Genomic DNA, 20,481 nt, shown 5'->3' on the forward strand with positions numbered 1-20,481 from the left:
GAAAAGACCTTTAAGATCATTGAGTCCAGCCATAACACACTCTCCTTCAGGAAAACCTGCATGGGTGAGCACAAAGTAAAACTGATAAGTATACAATATAGCTTCAGTTCCCAAGGTGGATTAAAACTTTTGAAGGCTTCAGAATAGTGAAAACCAAATTGTAATTTAAATATTTAATTTAATTTTCTTCTGAAAATAGTTAAGTTTTTTTTTAACCTATTTGGCTATTTTTCAAGGAAATTCTTAGTTTTATGTTTGGAAATAGACATCCCTAATAGGAGGAGGAAATGCTGCTGGAAACTTTTAAAAATTGTTCATCTTTCAAGAAGTATAATGTTAACTGGAAAATTCATAGGTGGGATAAGATAGAGTACATTACAGTGCGTAACAATTACAGTGTATAAGTGTGTGGCATAATTATTTCCGAGACTAAATATAAATGGTATTTCATTCCCTCTTTCTCAGGCATCTTTGTATGGTGATGGATTACATAGCTCATATAGTTCTCGCCCTGTAAGTGTAATAGGCTTTTGGTTGTTTCTTTCATTGTCTTTGTTTTCTGGAGACAAAAATCTATGAAAATTGTGAAATTTTCCTCCATAACTTTTCTTTAGCCATCTGAATACAGTTATTCTTCAAGAGCAAGCTCAGTTCGAAGTAGTCCTGTGGTGAGCATTTCTCTTGCATGATTTGCTGAATGCTTTGATACTAATGCACAATGATTAATGAGTATTTACACTGGAGATCATTTTACTGACCAACACACAAACTCAATTTTTCAATTCTGCATCAAAAAAATCTAATTTGTCAGAGGTGTGATTTTTAGCAAGATGTAAAGTTTTAGCGGGAAGACAGTAAAGCGTAGAAGCAATAAGGAATTTGCTTTTCTAAACATCTTTTAAATGTTTGCAATGTATATAATTGGAAGCAATTGGAAACTCGAGTATAGTATGTTGTTGGCGTTACCACCTTATGTCATAGTTGGGCAGGCACATGAAACTTACTACAATACGTATGAAAAAGTCTTTCGGGAATAGGACTAATGCAGACTTTGTTATATCATGCGGTAAGAAGTAGCGAGCTCATTTTTATGGTGACCAGTATTCAAAACTGAGAAAAATTTGTTCCTGGATCTGTATTGTGTTAAAAGGATCATTCCAAAGATGGCTTGTTGTGCTGCAAAGTGATTTTAAATAGTTCTACCCTGTTTCTGCCACAGAACAACTGTCTTAGTTTCATTGGTACAGCTGCTCATTTGTCACACTACACAAAAAAGTAGATCAGTGTTCTGGTATAGGTTAAATTGAAATGTTCTGTCCTGTGTTCATTTTTCACATATTCTTAACAATGTTATAGAGACTAAACAAATAAAACCAGATTTGTCACAGATTGGATGTTTTTAGCTACAAAACATGTCAGAGTAAATTTTTGAGGGTGTAGGAAAAAGGGAATTTTGCTGTTGCTTTATGAAGTTCCAATACCTAAGAGCTATTAACATCCATCTCTAAAGTCTCTTGAACTGTGAAAATACTACTTGTCTCCTTAGTTTCTCCTAACATTAATTTCTTAAAAGTATATGCTTTATACACATATAGGAATCTCTCTCTCTCTCTCAGATCTCAGTATGTATATGTGATACAATAATGCCAAGGTACTGTTCACTCACAGTAGTGAACGTTCAAAGTGTTTGTTTAATGAAATAGTTCTGAAAAGGGTATTGAGCAGTTACGTAAAAATCTTATTCCTAACTTAACTTTCACTTTCTACTGTTTCTGTGGTTGGTATTGTGGTTTCAGTCAGGGTAGTACATTGGAAGTCAGCTCTCTACACACTGGAAATCAAAAGAGAAAGTAGGAGAGAAGATGGAAACAGAATAGAAAACAGTCATTGAAAAACTGTATGGTGCATCTCCATCTTAAGCTGTATGAGTTTTGATGAACCCATTAAGAAATATATTAAAAGTGCAAAAGGTATAGAAGGAGGAACAGTAGGGTTTGTCAGATATATGGACTTTTCAACAGCAAAAATAAGTTTGTTTTGAACAAAAAAGAGTGCAGTGTTGTCATTGATTATGCTCGTAGCCTTTGAGTTGTCTGTTCTTTTGCTGTAAGCGTAATTCGTATAAGCAGAATTCTGTTTGGCAACTTTATACTATCACATATGTGAAATGCAAGTGAAATGAGAAAGCTTGGTCGATTTTTAGACTATGAAAATTGATTTACTTCGTTATTTAAAAAAAAAAGATATTTAAAATGTATATATAGCTGGAAAATTCTTTGTCAGAGAAATAGCACGTAACCAAGCAGTGATAAAAAATACAAACTCTGTAGTCCTAAGCATGCATAATCTGAGACAGGTGTTCATCAGCAAACTGTTTTATATGTAACTGGTCACATTTGCATAAAAACCAACTCACCATCTTTTAATTGGAATAAGATGAGGCTACATGAGTCAAGTTCCTCAAGTGCAAAGAAACTAAGAATTATTTTTTACAATGGTGAAAATGGGATAAGGACAATATATTTTCAGACTGTTCATTTAAAGATTTTTCTTCCATATAATCACTTTCAAAACTAAATATAATGTTCACAGTCGCTTTCTGCCTTTTGAAGTAGAATGTTATCAATACAACACTTTTGATAAACCTACTCATCTCATTAAACACTATGTTTAACGTGCATAATGTTTTCTCAGTTAAATATTTCACTTGAATTCCCATGGCGTTGTAATGACTGTAATGTGGCTAGATATTTTGCCTTTTTTACCAGTGATGTGTAGCATTAGAATTTTCCCCTTACCTTTTTAGGTGCCTGTCTGACATATAGCTTTGGGGAGTAGGCTTGTTTGCTATTGTAATGTCTTTTAAAACTATGAATGAGAGGAAGCCCAGATCATATTCATAATTAGTAGTGTTGGGATCGTGTTGATTTCAAGAAAAGACAACATTTGTAGAGAAAAATAACAACTTTCATGTATCAACTTCTGATTATATAATCTGGTTTTATGATCTACAAACTTTTTTTTTAAAAAGGTACTTTTTGTAGCTTGTGTTTGGCACTATATTAGTACTAAACCCTCTTGTATCTCTGATTTGTATTTTTTATATTTCTACAAATGAGGAAAATGAATCAATAATAAATGTTCATTGCTTTTAGTTTTAGATACTGTAAACTATAAGAATAATAAACATGTGAAGAGAGTGTTTAAAAACAATGCATATGCTGACTGAAGTATTCATATCAGTGTGGCACATGTTTTATTCATGTAGACACATTTAAAATAGCAAAAAATCTAAAGGAGTAATTGAGATTTTACAACTATTAAACTGTTAAAAAAGCTAGAATAAATTGCAATAACTAAGTTAGGATTTCCTCTTTGTTCTTTTTAAATAAACTTCTGTTCATTCTCTGGCATCATCTTCAGTTCTCTTTCACCCTTCTCCTTATCTTTTGAAGTCCTCTGATTTTTCTGATCAAAGTGAAACTGCTGCTGACTATTTTAGTCGTTCCAACCGCAGGGGAAGCATTGTTTCCGATGCAGACGATCTCCAAGGTTTGAATAGTGTGAGTGTAATGCTTGTTGTTACACTGTGGTGAATACAGCAAACTTACTAACCACGGATTTTCTTTTCATACTCTGAAAGAGTAAATACTGTAAAAACATTCAGAGTTATCTAATGGCAAATAGGTTTGTTGAGGGGCTGGGCCTGGGCTTTGTGTAAAAATGTCTGGAGTCTGAATTTTTAAAAAGCATGCTGCTTTATTTTAAAGGGTATTTTGCCTGTTGCTAGAAGCATGTGACAAGGTGTTAACACTTCACATTTTGTGTGTGTGATAAGCTTAAGCATCTCTTAAAAGTAAAATGTTGGGTTTTTTTCTTGTGAAAATTAACAATATCTTCTGTGTCTTTTTGGAATACTACTACTTGGATTAGTGACAAAAATAAATACTTAAAACTATGCCCTTGTTAGTGTGGTTTAGTGTTCATTCATCCAGGATGAGATTTTGTCAAGATCCATTACTGGAGCACTTATTGGCTATGCTCTTGCACTGAATCCCAAGTCAATAGAGCACACTACAGGAAAATTATGATGGTTTTGTGCATCCCTTTAGTCTGAACATTGTTTACAACAAACCTAGCTGCCTTCTCTTTATTGCTGCTATAAGTTCTAGAAGCTCTTGTTACTTGCAGTCAACACTTTATTGTTTAATATTGGAAAAAATAGGGACATTTCTGTTCTTAGGCATGTCTTTTGAAATAACAGTCAGTGTTGGCACATGCAGTAGGACGACAAGTTGAGAGAACTAGGCTTATTTAGTTGGGCAAAGGGGATGCTATGTGGTGAGCACCTGGAATACTGTGTCTAGTTTTGGGCCCCTCAGTACAAGAAAGACATTGAGGTGCTGGAGCGTGTCCAGAGAAGGGCAATGAAGCTGGTGAAGGGTCTGGAGCACAGGCCTTATGAGGAGCGGCTGAGGGAACTGGGGTTGTTTACTCTGGAGAAGAGGAGGCTGAGGGGAGACCTTATCGCTCTCTACACCTACCTGAAAGGAGGTTGTAGTGAGGTGGGTGTTGGTCTCTTCTCCCATGTAGTTAGTGATAGGACAAGAGGAAATGGGCTTAAGCTGCGTCAAGGGAGGTTTAGATTGGATATTAGGAAAAATTTCTTTACAGAAAGGGTAGTCAAGCATTGGAACAGGCTGCCCAGAGAAGTGGTGGAGTCGCCATCCCTGGAAGTGTTCAAAAAATGGGTAGACGTGGCACTCTGGGACATGGTATAGTCTAGTCTACCCTTAATTGGTTTAGTGTGGACTTGGTAATGTTAGGTTAATGGTTGGACTGGATGATCTTAAAGGTCTTTTCCAACCTAAACGATTCTATGATTCTATGATCAGCAGCCTGCAACTGCTTGTTTAAGAGCCAAACCCTTCATAGCTGTGCCAAGCAGTGCAACACAGGGCAGCAGCCTCACACTGCAGCTTAGGAGGTTCAGATGAGGCACTGCAAGAAGCTCCAGCAGGAGTGTTACACTCTAACAGGTTACGGCAAGGCTGGAGAACCTCCATCCTCAGGAGCTGGTGAGACTTAGCTAGATAAAACCACAGCTAACCTGGACTGTTGGTGTCAGTTCTGCTTTGGAAGGGAGGCTGGACTAGGTGACTTCTAGAGTACCCTTACAAGCACTGTTTCTGTGATTCTGCATTTAGATGATTTAATACTCTTACAGTGCTATGTAACTTGTATTGTAATAATGCACAGTATTTATCATCTAAACGTGCTCAAAGCATGACATAAACCAGTTATTTCTCCAGTTTAAATTTTAGCTTTTTTTTTTTTTCCTCTCCAATAAACCTGCTTTTCTGAAATTAATGCTCTAGTAAAAGAAAATGTGGAGGCTGAGACTGGCAATTATGCTACCTTCTCAGTTGCTTATATTATTATCATTGTCATTATTATGTATTATTAGATTCCAGAATTGTATCTTTATTTAACTTAGTCTAAATGGATACTTCACATCAATTGGATTCTTAACATGATTTTACTATCACAGTGGTGACAAATACTTACAATTCACAATATCGGAACATCATTGGAGATGGTGCATTCACCATGGAAATGCAGTGTTGCTTCTGTAGAAACTACAACAGACGGAAAAAGAAAGGTGTCATAAAGGAACATTTGTTTCTACTGTGATTGTAGCAGACTCCCAAATCTCTTATCCCTGGGCTCGGAGAAAATCAGGTGTTTTCAAAGAAGCCACATATTTGAGACACCATATTCAACGTATCATACTTGTTGTAGGAAATACAGCAACATGGTAGTGTCTTCATTTAATTCCACTTATTGTCATTTATAGAAATCTAGAAAATATGGAAATCTGCAATATTAGTTTGCAATATCACGAGTTTCCTAAATAAGAGGGGGGGTGATAGTTCTTTTGCTTAGGCTCAAATACATAAAATATTAATTGAAATTGTTTTGTAGTTTGCTATTAATCAGTACACTTTAATTACGGGCTTTTAACTGAATTATTTTTTACTGATGTAATCGCAGGTTTCACCAAAGAGATTGAAGGAACAAATGTGGTTTTTAATAACTAGGGCATTCACACTGGTGTCATTGATTGTCTGAAGTGCACTTGCATGAAGCTTTGTGTTTGTTATGCCACTATGTGTTCTAGTCACTATCCTGTTGAAATTCTAAAAAGTGAAACATACTTTGTTGATCAGTACTTTAATATTGGTAATGACTTTTTAAAAACTTAAAAAAAAAAAGTTTCTGGCTTTTTCTTTACAAGCATTCATTTATTTTGCAATTGAGGTAAAAACTACTTTTCCAGGCTGACTATTTTTTCTTCCTTTCTTGATCTATGCTAACTTCTGGAATTTCTTTTTTTTTTAAAATTTTTTTCATTTTTCATTCTTAAATATTTCTTAGTGTCTTTGAACAGAAGATGGTGATTCAGTAGTCCCTTATTGCAAAAGATGTGTTGTGGTGATCTTGCCTTTTCTCTTTCAGCTGGAAGAAAAGAGTGAAAAATCACATTCAGAAATATTTTCAAGGGTAAGAGTTTTTACTTTAAAAATTATTAGAAGTTAATATTCAGCCATAAATTTACAAGTATTAAAACAGTTCCAAAAGTATAAATGCTGTGTGTTTTTAGTAGAGTGTATTTTAGTCATTTTTAAGAGATTGCAAAGAGATATTTTTAGACATACTTTTTATCTACAGAATTAATGCATTGCATCTTCTATTTCCTGAGGAACGATTTTTATTCTTTAGTTTACTTTTAGCAAGTATTAGTTTCTTATAGAATTTATTTTCTGTGAGAAATATTTAGCAGGAAAGGTTGAATTTTAAGAGGTTAGGCCTATAAAAATTCATATGCTAGTTTCCACTGGAGATTTTCTTCTGAATCTTGGGTGGCAGAAATTATAATTTTTAGAAATATTTTAAACTTCTACAGTTTTTCAGCACTAACAGCCTCCTTATGAAAGTATTCTGAACAGAAGACTCAAAACTAATATTGTGATAACTGTTAAGTCATCACAGAGAAACTAACATTTCACCAAGAAGAAACTTAAGCACTGGAAAATAATCAATGGAAAATATTGTCTATAAGCTAATATTAAGAAATGGTAAAAACAAGAGAGAAAACTGTTCTATGCCTGTGAAGCAATTTATAAAGAGTAATGTCAAGTATACCAGAAGTTACAGTATGATTCCTAATACGGTGTTTTTCCCTTTTTAAGCCATCATCTCGTAATTCAATAAGTGCAACTCCTCTGAGTGGCAACTCATCTAGGAGAGGAAGTGGAGACACGAGCAGTTTGGTAGATCCTGATGCCTCCCTCAGTGAATTACGGGTAAACTGCATTTTCAGAGAATCTGGAGCTAGTTTAAAATTGTATTTCTGGTTAGGAGGAATTTTTCTTTGCTACAGAACTTCTGGTTTCTTAATAGTAAGAAAAAGTTATGAGGATGTAATTCTTAATCATGAAAGATTTCTGTATTTATCTTGGTAATTGTATTTGTTGTGTTCGTAAATATGGTGCTAACAGTTTAGCTTATATTAAAATAAGACTTTGTTTATGTCAAATTTGAAACAGTTCCATCCTATTTGAGATGGCTTGGATTCAGGGATATAAACAAATCTTAATTTCCATCAAGTTGTGAATTAATTACAATTTCTGTGAATTATTGCAGGCTTTGGCATTTGACAGAAATGCATGTAAACCTTTTAATATTTTTTCAACTATAAATTATTTCCCCATACTTCTTATGCAATGGTTCATTCCTATGTCCTGCAGGATATCTATGATCTTAAGGACCAGATACACGATGTAGAAGGGAGATACATGCAGGGACTTAAAGAACTAAAGGTATCAGGGTGCCTCCCAAGCATGCATTCTGTATGGGTATTTTTGGGTAATGGAGATACCACTGGTTCCACTAACTATATAAGACTTTACTAACAAGTTTTTAAATTTCTTCAAAGCATGTATCTAACTTTTAATGTATAGAGAGCACCAGCTTAAATTTGTCATGTGAGTAAATTATTAAGATATGATTTAAATGTACCTGAGATAGTATATGTTCATTATTTGGTTTGTGTTAAAATAGTATTAAACATTCATATTTTTAGCAGGTGTTTTCTGGTAAGATAATGAGAGGTTCAGTTTATATTTTTCAGAGTTTTGTTAGCAAATAAATGCATATTCAAAATAATTACTATGTATTGAATGGGGAAGAAAGAAATGGGATATAGTTATGAGAAAGAACTTAAATTAAGAATTAGTCTTCCAAGTTTCAACAAATACTACATCTTATAAAGCAAAACCAATGTAATAATTTTGAAAGATGTGCTGAAACGAATCTGGGCAGGCATATTGCTTGCAAGAGGAGATTAATTTTGTTTTAATCCTTTGCCATTATGAAAGGTTTTGCAGGGTTGTTTATGCCTATGGTTTACATTCCCATTATCTTTGTCTAAATTATAGGTTGGTATTTTCAGTATTAGGTTAATGAGATTTGTCTTTATTTTGACTTGTTTAAATTAGTATGTATGATTTTCTTTTGTAAGTTTTCACACAATTAATAGTTTGCATTTAATTAAAGTATGATTATTTTCCCCTCTTCTGTGTTGAAGGGAAACTGAATACACCAAATTATATGGCTTACAAATCTTTGTCAGGATATTTGTTCTGTTCTTTTTCCTGTTATCTAGTTGTGAATGGTTCCATGTAAAAGTAAAAAGATCTTTCCATATTTGTTTTATATCCATATAGAGACTGAATTTAATGAATGCTGCTTGTACTGGAGCATGTAACAGTGATGTATTTAGCAGCTTCCTTGAATTTCCTTGATTAAACAACATATTAGATGGTATAGTAAAGAGAAAATATGTAATTGGAGCTGTTCAGTATAGCAAAAATTATTTCCTCTTTAGAGGATAAGTAACTTTGAATCTGATAGCCATATGCTCAGATGAAGTACATCTTGTTTTAATCGTATTGCCATCTGAATATTAAAAGGACTTCAAAGAGCAGTAGATTACAAGATTATTAGACATAGCTATGATTGTACTAAATTTGAATAAAACGTGAGATTGCTTCATATTTTCAGAATGGATCTAGCTTTCGCACCTTTGCATGTTTGCCAGCATCTCATGACTGCTGTTCTGAATCATTACTAATGCACTGCTATTTATTGTAATCCGTTACAGTTACCAAAGAGCACAGGTGTGCAACAGACAGTAAGATCTTGATCTATGCTTGGCTTACAAAACTGAATTGCATTTTATGCTATTGTTAATACTGAACAATATGTTCCTAAGTTAATTTGCCTTCCATGGAAATTTTTTTCAGGAACTCTTCTTTCTAATTAGGAAGGTATTGCCTTTTTCTCAACTTCTGCTTTAGGAGTTTTGTCTTGTGTACATTAGACGAGTTACTAGGATACCTGCTTTTACACTCCTGTTAAGTGTTTTCTCAGTGGTTGAATAACAGTGATTTGTAATCACACTATCTTTATATCTCTGTGGTTGCTCATACCTCATGCTACTAAGAGTGTGGTTTTTACCTGGCTACAAATCTGCTGGGTGTCAGCAGAATAAACTCCAATGTGGATAGTTCTGGTTTAGTTAAATCTTCAAATCTTTTGATGTCTCAGTTTGATTCAGTTTTGTTGATTCTTTCTATATTCCCTTGCATCAACTGGAAAGGAATCCTTTTTCTTTCCTCAAAAATTGTCTTTTATGCATTAGAGCACTCTCTTGATGTCTGCTGGGTTTAATCATCCTGTTCTAGCCAAGCAGGCTACTTTGCATAGCCCTTTGGCTTTACTGATAGAATTGTGGGTGGTATTTCTTCATAGCTTTAGGTTATGTGCAGGGCCTTATTATCCATTTTCATTCCAGCCTGTTCCCACTGCTTCATCCTTAGGCATCCCAGTGTCTCATTCAAGTGTTTCAGAAATTCTTCCAAATCCGTATTATTTCTCACGAAACTGGAAGATTACTGAAACTACATGGAATTCTTAAGACTTACTTGAATGTACTTAAATGTGTTCGTTATTTTTTCATTTTCTTTTCTCTTATAATGAGTTTTCTTTGCTGTTTGCTATTTACTGCTTCCCAGATGATAATGGTACCTTTCTTATCTTTTCACTACTTATACTGTCTTGTCTCTTCTGATCTGTAGGCTATCAGGATATGTCTTGAGTTATTTTTTCTGGAGTGTCTAAAATACTGTTTTTCTCCAGCACAAAATTCCAGAATTTAGTGAATGGAACAGCAAGATATAAATATATGTAACTATGATAAAATTATAAAAGTTAAAATAGGTACTTTAAGGACAGCTTTCTCAAAATGGAGGTTTATGACATGCAATAGGGCTTGGGGGTTGGGTTTTTTTAGGTTTTCTTAGAAAACTTAGATTGTTACCACCCTCTCCTCTAATATCTTATCCTACTGTTATATTTTCTGGAAAACCCAAGCCTGATGCCCTTCCTGTGCTGATACTTCTACTGTCATAATACAAATAACTAAACATGGAGGTTATGCTATCTATGCCTTCAAAGAACAGATTACATGAAATACTAGGGGATTTGTAGAAGGGCACAGATCTACTCTGGCAAAGGAACAGCTTAATAGTTCTTTTTCAATTCTAAAATTAGGACTCTGTGAAATTCAATTTTTGTCTTTTTAAAAGCATGCATATTGAAATAATTGCATGTTTTACAGAGTCTGGAGTGATAGTTCTATTATTTGAATAGTTGACATTTGTTACAGTACTGAGGAAAAAATAATAGGATAAAATAATTTTGTAACCATGAGAAAATTGCATAAGAGGGTCATAGCAAGGCATATGTGCACCTTCAGGTAGAGAATCAAGCATGTGAATCTTTACATGCATTTTTTCTTTTTTCTTTTTAATCTTAGTAAGAAATAGACAAAATGTCTGCTTAAACAGAGAATTATTATTACTTGAAAAGTGTGACTACCTTAAAGCTTTGAATCTGAGGTATAGAGCACAACTTACATAACAAGCATTAAGTTAAGGCTACTCTTAGAGATATTTCTGTGATCTTTTTTAGTCATTTAATTATCTCAGTTCTCTGTCAGATTTGTTGCCTCATTCTGAAGTGTTTTCTTGTGCATGCACTGAAAATAAAATAAAGCTGTGATATGACTACTTTATCCCTGTGAGTTAAGTGGTGAAGGTAGCAGAGTAGAAAATGCAAGTGGAATATTATCTTGTAATTTTCGTACTTTTGTAATGATAACTTTTCACTGCTGTGTATGACTTAACCTGAATAATGGAATTGGTATTTCTAAAGAGAAGACATGAATAAGAATTCAGAAACAAAAATGGTTATGTAATTGTACTGTATAACAGACAGCACTCTTCAGCATTATGGTGGTATTTTAATGTTATCACAATGCATCAAAAAGTTAGACTAATGTAAGCCTTTCTACTATCTATAGGATTCACTAGCTGAAGTTGAAGAGAAGTACAAGAAAGCTATGGTTTCCAATGCTCAACTAGACAATGAGAAAAACAACTTGGTTTACCAAGTGGATACTCTAAAGGACGTCATTGAGGAGAAAGAAGAACAGATAGCTGAGTTGTATAGGGAGAATGAAGAGAAGTCAAAGGTACTGACTTTTTTAAGACTCTTTTTTTTCTAATTATAAAGATAAATCATAGAAGCCTGGGCTACTTAGTAAGAACAGTTGAAAACTCTTGGATTAGTAGAAAAGTCTGTCTATCTCAGTGGCCAGAGATGTTTTGAGTATTGTGTTTTGTTGCTTGGTGTTGGTTTTTTTTTTTTCCAAAAAAAACCAACCACCACCACCCCCTGCCAAAAAAACAAACCAATAAACAAACCCTAAAAACCACCCCCCGCCCCCATTAAATGCAAATGATAAAATATGCATTTGAACGGAATAGGACATGTTCAGTCCCACTTTCTTCAAAAGGGAAGATCTGTGTGGCAGTCTTTTCCAGCAATATTTAGATAAATCCAGTATCTGAGCTTTTCTTGTTAATATTGTGCTTAAACCTTTATGGCATCTTTTCTCTCCACTCTAAATTTTATTAAATAAAATATTCTGTATTGTAAGTATCTAGAGAACTTACCTAAAACACTGTTTCTGTGATTTTTAGTCACTTGCTAGGTAGAATTTATCAAATTGTTGCAGTAATTTCTTAGATAATGTAATGTTAAGTGATATTACTAACTTTTTAAAACTTTATATTGAAAATGAGTGTCAAATGCAAAAGAAATATAAAAAACGAATTTATTTAATATAGGAGTTGGAAAGACAGAAACACACATGCAGTGTTCTACAGCATAAGCTGGATGAACTTAAAGAAGGCCTTCGACAGAGAGATGAATTGATAGAGGTATGTTCATATGAGATAGTATATGATAGAACTTATGCAAATAAATACGGTGTAGGATTTGAATGGGAACAGCCATCATACACAAAATGGGCTTAAATATTATCTCGCATTTTTAAGAGAATTTATCTTGTTTTAGTGGGTAGAATTTAAGCTATCAATCTCTCTTAATTTATAAAGTTGAAAATGTCTCTGCAAGGTTTTCAAATGTGTAAAATCTTAATTCCTGTGAGAACTGTGGTTCTCTCATGAATGTTCCTTGTATCTTTCCTTCCTTGTGAGGGCAGAACTAATGTTTGTATGGCCAAAATCTTTTTGCATAGCCAGAAGTTCTGATGCATGGATAACACCAGATATTATTCTTTGCCTTTCCTGAAAGTTTCCTTCTCGGTTATTTCAGATTTTTGTGAGCATCAACCACTGAAGTTTGCAGTAGCAAATGTTTGTTTGCTTACCAGTCCAGCCTAAATATAGCAACACTGGTCAGCATGTTATTGGGTCATAACCATGTTGCAGGGTTTGGTGTGTGTTATTTTCTTTTCCCCTCTTCTTTTTCCCTCTCCCCACTTTGATTTGTTTCCAGAAGAAATGTGCCCTAAAATCCCAGCTATTCTCAGTCTTAATTTTAAAATGGTCCACAAAGATACATATATTGTCAACAACATGCAGGTGTCCATTTCCCATTGATTCTGGTTCTAGTGCCTTTTGGTTGCAGTAAAAATTGATGATTTTAAGTATATGGGCCAAAGTTTCCACTACCTGATTTTCAAAAGCTATATAATACTGCATTTCATTGATTGATTTCTTTCCCTGTTAAGTTCTTCTGCTCTCCAGGCAGTAGTACAGTAACTCCAAAAGATTTCTGAAAAGTCCCAGATCTGTTATGTTTACTGAGAAAATAATAACACTTCATGAACTGGAGCTGACATGACTTACTAGCAGAAGAAAAGGAGTAAGATTAGCCTAAGAAGCAGCATTTTGCAGATTAATGCTGACAAACAAAAACTTGGCAAATTCTTGTAGCTCTGTCACTTGCTCTGGATTCTCTTTGACTTCGCTGTGAAGGAAAAAAACACTTCATAGTTTCTTCTTTGGTGGTCGTTGTTTGTTTTCTTAAAAGTATGTTAATCAAGAATATACAATAGGTTTGTCTGGAGTGTTTGCTTTGATAAAATGTACTGTATGTGTGTTGAATATTCACCAAATGCATGCAGTCTCTTCAAAGATAAAGACAGTTTGCCCCATATTACCATTTTATTGGAGTAACTTCTCTGGTTGTTAACACTAACAGATAATCTAGCTGAAGCCATATAGCTTTTAGCAGAAAGACATTGTCTTCCATTCCCAGATGTAAAATCAAGTTCACTCATTAGGAAGGCAAAAAATTATCTCTAGCCATAAAAATTCTTATGTCATCTTCATACATAATTATATGAGCATAGAAAAGAATTTTAGTTACGTTTGCAGGGCAAACAGCAAAATGCAGTGTTACTCAGATAAAAAATAGGACCACACTTGATATGCATTAATATATAGTATCAGAAAGCAGTCAGCAGCCATATTTCACTTCTGGATGCTTGATTCAAACCTCCTTCTTTATATTTTCAAGAAGGTTTTCTCTTTTGTAAAATATAAATAAAACCACTTGTTAACATAAGTGTTTACTTCCAAACAGGACTTGAAGGTATCTGGAAATTACCACAGGGTATTTATTTTCCTAAAGAAAGGATGTTCTCCCCAGTCTGCAATGGGAACTGTGATTGAATAAAATTAATTACCATTCTCTTCCATGAATTCATAAGGGAAATATTATGTTACACTCAGTAGCACCCTTTTCTTTAACTTCATGCTCATAAGCTCTTTGGTTGACTTTTACTATTTAATTTCCTTTATCTATTTGAATTTTTTTTTTTCCATTTCCTTACTTCTCTTTCCTCTTTTATTCTTCCCTCGTCCTATTTACTACAGGAGAATCAACACATGCAGCAGAATATAGACTCCATAACCAAAGAGGTGTTTGATCTCCAGGAGACAATTAATTGGAAAGATAAAAAAATAGGGGTATGAAACAAATATGGGGGGAAAGGTATTTTTTCATTTTAGAAGTAGATAGATGCCTCCCACCCCCCCCAAGGAATGCTGTGTACTCCAAAGAAATGAAGGCCACTCCCAATTTAAATATTGAAAACATTTTGCAGTCTTTCTGTTCTTTAGAAAATGAGCTCCGCTTCATCTTCACTTGCATAATGATGAATAATACTGATTAAATCTATAACATAATAAACTGTTATGCGTACAATTTTGTAATTTTTTACAAAATATTTTTTTACCTGCAATCAGGGCTTGGAAAAGTAATCATTTCCTTATTCTTAACAAATGTAAAAATTGCCTGGGTCTATATATTGATCCATAGTGACATAGCAATAATATCATTTTATACAGATTTGAAATTATTTTTAAAGCGTTTAATCTCCTTAGAGGCAAATACAATTTTCAAAACTTGAACAGTTTAAACCTTGCTTGCCATTTGGCTCCTGCCTCTGTCATCATCTTAACAGTTTGCATAACACTTAGTGAATTCTAAAATGGCCTGCTTTCCACTCCCTCGGGTAAGAGAGACAAAATACCCCAAATAATGGAAAACCTAGGGAGCTGCAGGAGCTAAGGTCAAAATGTAGAGAAGCCTCAGTGAGTATTTGTAGATCGTGCTTGCATTTTTCATACCTAGTGTTAAAAAAAAAAAAAAAAAGAGAGAGAGAGAGGGAGAGCGAGATCTTGAATTGACTTCTGGAGCAACACTTACACATTCCTGTATTGCACTTCTGATCCTTCTTGGGCTGGTTAGCTTGGATGCAACACTGGACAAAGATGGTTTTGTGATGCCACAAACAAAATACCAGAGCTACCAACTGCTGGAACTGAGAGTTGGAAAAACAGTGGTTGCACGGGACCTTTTGAGGAGCATCTGTAGGACTCCTGTGTAGAAAAGAACGTGGTACAGGAAGAATTGAGTTGGTAACGCACTACACAGCTAATGTAGGTCAGGCAGAGTTTGTCAGCTTTGCTTCTGGGCAGGACAGAAGTGGTAAAACTGTCTCAGAGTCAGCGTGATCCTTGGTGATAACTGCATGGCTCTGAACTTGTAGCTGTTCTGGGCCACAAGCAGATTGCGTGGTGGTGAGACAGAGTTAGCTGGATAGTCTTTAGAAAGGAATTGTCTGCCTTTTAGTAACTGTGGAGTCATTTCTCTCTAACTGAATGAGTTTTACGCCAGATTTTGACATATGCAGATTTCTTTGAAAATTGCTGTATTTGCTGGAGTTCAAGTCACTTTGAAAAGTTATCTTTTAACAGGTGGTGCCCAGTTAAACACAGCCCTGTTATATTGTCTTTATTCAGTCCATATTTATTTCATGTTTCAGTCCTTCAGTTCATATTGCAATCCTCTCTTCCATCATAAAATAATATTTCAATGTTTTTAAGTTTTCTTCTGAACATTCTTCTGAAAGGTTTTTTTATCTTTAATTAACCATATTCTTTCCATACTTACATTTTGCCTTTTTGTACTGGACTGTCCCAATTTTGAGCAAGCACTTTTTCCCTTCAAATATGTTGCTGGAGTTAGTACAGAGCATATCATCTATCTAATGTTCAAAAACTGAGAAGAAAGATATTTTTTCCTTTAGCCAAAATTTTCCTGCCAGTTTCTGTGTTCTTGTAAAGACCATAACTGGATTTTTTTCATAGTTTTTATTTTTCTACTATATTGGAATTGAAATTTCTTAGTTCTTAAAATGTAAAAGTGCTGCTGTCTTTTCTTTCTTGTTTTCGTTATCTAAAAACATTTACATTTTTTTCGTAGTTCACAGTTTTTGAGTCCTCCTCCCCAATATCAAGTAGTTTTGCTAATTTTTACTCTCTTCCAGCTTCAGAAGTCTCTGAGAAGCTTCACAAAGGAGTGGTTTGTAATTAGAATTGTAACCTAGTTTTACAATGTATGTAAGACTTATGCTGCCTCAGAGAAAGAAAGGGAGGCAAGCAGAACAGAGATAGCATGATTCTGTTTTACACCTGCCTTCTTATATTGTCCTGTTTCTACAAAGTGATTGCAATTTACAGTTGTATTTGGTCTTAAATTAGATCAGTTTGAGGACAGTGAACTATAACGTACAGCTATTTTACCGTTTAGTGGCTCCAAGTTGTACATCCGTTACCAATTTGAAATTAGCAATGGCGTGTCTGAGTTTAGTATAGGTTTTGTGAAGGTTTTTGGAGTATTTAGAAAATAGGACCCCAGACAAATCTGCTTTCTGCTGAGTGATCAGATTTTAATCATACTGGTATGTTAAAATATGCCTGCAGAGCTTAGTTGTCCTGACCTTTATTCCCTCCCCGGCCCACAATAGAAGAATTGCAGGAGTAGATTTAGTGCAAAATCCATTTCATGTATCAAAACCCCTGAGCATACAAACACCAGCAGTTTTACTAAAGTTTTTCAACATGGAATAATGTTTACTAATCTCTCCATAGGTAGAGATAGATGGTTATATGATTTCACTTCCTTCCCCATCAGAAGTTTCTGATTTCCAACAGTTGCACATAGAGGGTGAGGATAGAAAGGATGTTTTGGGAAGGTCAGCAGCATCACAGGGCACTGCCAAGCACACAGAGGATCTGTCTGCAGCGTGATTCTGGGCCTTTGTGTCCAGTCTCTCAAGTGGTTGAGCTTACTTCCCTCTCTGTCTCTGCCACTGTTCTTCAAAAATGGAAAAGGTATATGTTATCTTTAAGTGGAACACCAAACGATGTAATGATTAAGGTCCTTCACACTCTTTATAATGTAGTTACAGAGATCTCGTATGTGTTAGGAAATAAAAGGACATTTTATGAATTCATAAACCGTGATGTGACAGTTAATGCTTTCACACATGTTGAATTACCTATATTTTAAACGTTGCCTTTGCATACTAATAAATCAAGTGCAACAGCATTTAAGTTTTTCTGTTGAAATTAAGAGTAATGCATTAAAACATTAGTATACAGATTCTAGATAATTATTAAAATTCAGCATACTGCAGTTGTTATGTGGAGCAATTACAAAACAAAGCTATACACCTTCATTTCTTTCTTTGTATCAGTCCATTCCTAAACATTCACGCATGACATAACATCTAGTTGGATAATTTTCTTGGCAGAATGTGTGTACACTTTTGCAGTTGCTGTACGGTCAGGATTATTTGTAATGCATGTGGTATTGAATTTGAATGGAATATTGGGATGCTGCCCCATCAAGTGAAAATGTCTGATTAACTGCCAGGTAGCACAGCTCCAGCATAGGTACAAAACCCATCTACGTCCATATTGCACTTTTAGCTGCAATCCTTTCTTGTGCTAAAATAGTGCTGCTAGTGTTTCCTGCACTTGTGTGCTCTAAAACTGATTGCTTTGGTTTTAGTAAAGGGTGGTTGTAATACTTAAGCAAGTAGTAGCTAAACTAGTGTTTTTAAGTGGATGACAGGCTATATATCCAAGGTCTTTTATGAGGTAAAATTTCTACTTCTCTACCTTATAAAAGGTAGAGAAATTAGTTCAACGAATGTAATGTTTTAGGATCTTTGCCAATTGAGTTCCAGCACATTTTATTTCTGGCCACTGAGCGCTTGTATTAAGAAGAATCACTTACTCTTTTGGTATTCAATTTAGTTTATCAAAATCTACCAAAAATAGAATCCACTAAATAAAAATCTATTATAGAATCTGCTAAGACTTGCCTGGGAAAAAATGATGTCATGACAAACATGCAGCAATGAGGGTAGATGTGTGACTTGTAAAAGGTAGTTGTCAGAGATATATGTTTACATATATTAAATACCCCTGTTAATTTCTTTACTTTTATTGAGCTCTTTGTATTTACTTGTAGAAAATCTCTCTGCTATCTGTCATATGCTTTTTCTCTGTGCCATTCTTTTTCTTGCTATCTGCCTGAACCCAGGCCCTAGAAAGACAGAAAGATTACTTTGACTGCATTAAGAATGAGCGAGATGAGCTCAGAGAGGAGTTGGCTGACCTGAAGGAAACAATGAAGAGAGGAGAGGTATGTTGGTAGTAGTTACTTTACAGTAACAGAAATCCAGGAATGGGGCATGAAATCAAGGTCAATGAAAAAGAGGAAGAATGGTTACTATTTTTGTGCAGTCTCAGAACCTGACCTTAGGGTAGGATAAATGGCGCGTTTTGTTGTAACTGTTTTGATCAACTTGAAAAGCTTTTTAAAAACTTTTCTGTCCAATTCTATTTTAGCACTGCTGTTGTATGAGTAGGTTTTTTTTTTTTCTCTTGTATTTTTAGAAACATGGGTTAGTTATAATTCCAGATGGCACACCAAATGGTGATGTAAACCATGAATCGGTGGTTGGTGCAATAACAGTGGTATCACAGGAAGCTGCTCAAGTCTTGGAATCTGCAGGAGAAGGACCACTAGGTAAAAATATCCTAGCATACTTTATAGAGTGTTTGAAGTCTTTGTTTCCCTCCTGTTCGCAGTGGGTTGTGATTTACAGCCACAAAAAGGTACTTGTGACACTTCTGGAATACATGCTTACACAACTTTCATGATTGTGTGTTTTTGTTGTTTTGTTTGGGTTTTTTTACGCTAAAAAGACAGATGTATCTTTTGAATAAAAAAAAAAATAGTATGTACATGGATGTTTGTAACTGATTAGATCTCTTGGTCCAGTTTCTGGTTTATTACTGTCAGAAAATATCTTGCCTAAAAGTGTAGTCTTTTGGATTAGTAAATTTTCCATTGTGTTTCATGGGGGGAAAAAAAAAATCTCTACAAATATGTATAATCAATGAAAGAACTTCTGTTATAGAAAACAATGCATTGTATATTCTTTCCCCTTCCTTGAAATACTTCTGCCTATATTAGTGTAAAGCAAGCACAGTCCTTCATCACATTAATTAGGAAAAGTGAGACACCCTGGATTCCACAGAGTAAAAGCTCCTAATATGAAAACAGCATGAACCTGCTCTACTTTGATACATTGTGGAGGGTATCAAAAATAGAATTCATGTATGACCACAAGTTAAAACTTGCCCTGGTTTCGGCTGGGATAGAGTTAATTTTCCTCCTAGTAGCTGGCATAGTGCTGTGTTTTGGATTTAGGATGAGAAGAATGTTGATAACACAGGGATGTTTTAGTTGTTGCTAAGTAGTGCTTATGCTACTCAAGGACTTCTAAGCTTCCCATGCTCTGCCAGGTGCACAAGAAACTGGGAGGGGGCACAGCCAGGATAGTTGACCCAAACTGACCAAAGGGCTATTCCATACCATATGACATCATGCTCAGTATATAAACTGGGGGGGGTTGGCCGGGGAGCAGCGATTGCTGCTCAGGAACTGTCTGGGTATCGGTCGGTGGGTGGTAAGCAATTGCATTGTGCATCACTTGCTTTGTATATTATTATTATTAATATTGTATTGTTATTATTATCATTACTATCTTACTTTATTTCAGTTCTTAAACTGTTCTCAACCCAGGAGTGTTTCTCGCTCTTACTCCTCCAATTCTCTCCCCCACCCCACAGGGGCAGGGGGAATGAGCGAGCGGCTGCGTGGTGCGTAGTTGCTGGCTGGGGCTAAACCACGACACATATTTTTGTTGTGGCAGATATTAGACTTGATACATGTTTCTGCTGTGGCTCCATCATAGTGAAATACAGACGTCTTTATGCTTGTTACTGTCAAAGTTACAATTTCCAAGGGAGGCTGCCGTAATCTTAGCACAGTGTTGCTTGACAGGCTGTTTTGTAGCTGTTACTGTTCTTCTGACAGATTAGAGATATTACAACATTCCTGTGGGTCCTTTCCCAAGTACTTTTTTTTTTTTGTTTGTGGTTTGAGAACACTTTCTAAACATATGGGGAAGCTTAGTGCCTTCCCTGAAGAGATAGCAATCTCTAGATTCTAGACAGGGAAAAGAGTGTACAATCAGAAGACAATTTTGTTGGAAATGGCCATTCTAGACATTGGGACAAAACTATGTTTATTAAAAAAATCCTCAGTTGTTAA

The 20,481-nt window shown here is 35.0% G+C and overlaps 1 protein-coding gene across 1 annotated transcript in view; it reads left to right on the plus strand.

Annotated features, from left to right (window-relative positions):
- Window positions 1-20,481, plus strand: part of LRRFIP2 (LRR binding FLII interacting protein 2) — a 49,694-nt gene that overhangs the window by 23,189 nt on the left and 6,024 nt on the right. Inside the window, exons 11-21 of the mRNA XM_075705015.1 lie at window positions 466-513; window positions 615-668; window positions 3,456-3,563; window positions 6,520-6,564; window positions 7,254-7,367; window positions 7,812-7,883; window positions 11,489-11,659; window positions 12,318-12,410; window positions 14,376-14,468; window positions 18,400-18,501; window positions 18,756-18,888. Of these exons, the coding sequence (XP_075561130.1) occupies window positions 466-513; window positions 615-668; window positions 3,456-3,563; window positions 6,520-6,564; window positions 7,254-7,367; window positions 7,812-7,883; window positions 11,489-11,659; window positions 12,318-12,410; window positions 14,376-14,468; window positions 18,400-18,501; window positions 18,756-18,888 (1,033 nt within the window). The remainder of the gene's footprint in view (window positions 1-465; window positions 514-614; window positions 669-3,455; window positions 3,564-6,519; window positions 6,565-7,253; window positions 7,368-7,811; window positions 7,884-11,488; window positions 11,660-12,317; window positions 12,411-14,375; window positions 14,469-18,399; window positions 18,502-18,755; window positions 18,889-20,481) is intronic.

The sequence above is a fragment of the Pelecanus crispus genome, chromosome 2 (genome assembly GCF_030463565.1).
Source record: "Pelecanus crispus isolate bPelCri1 chromosome 2, bPelCri1.pri, whole genome shotgun sequence".
Taxonomy (NCBI): domain Eukaryota; kingdom Metazoa; phylum Chordata; class Aves; order Pelecaniformes; family Pelecanidae; genus Pelecanus; species Pelecanus crispus.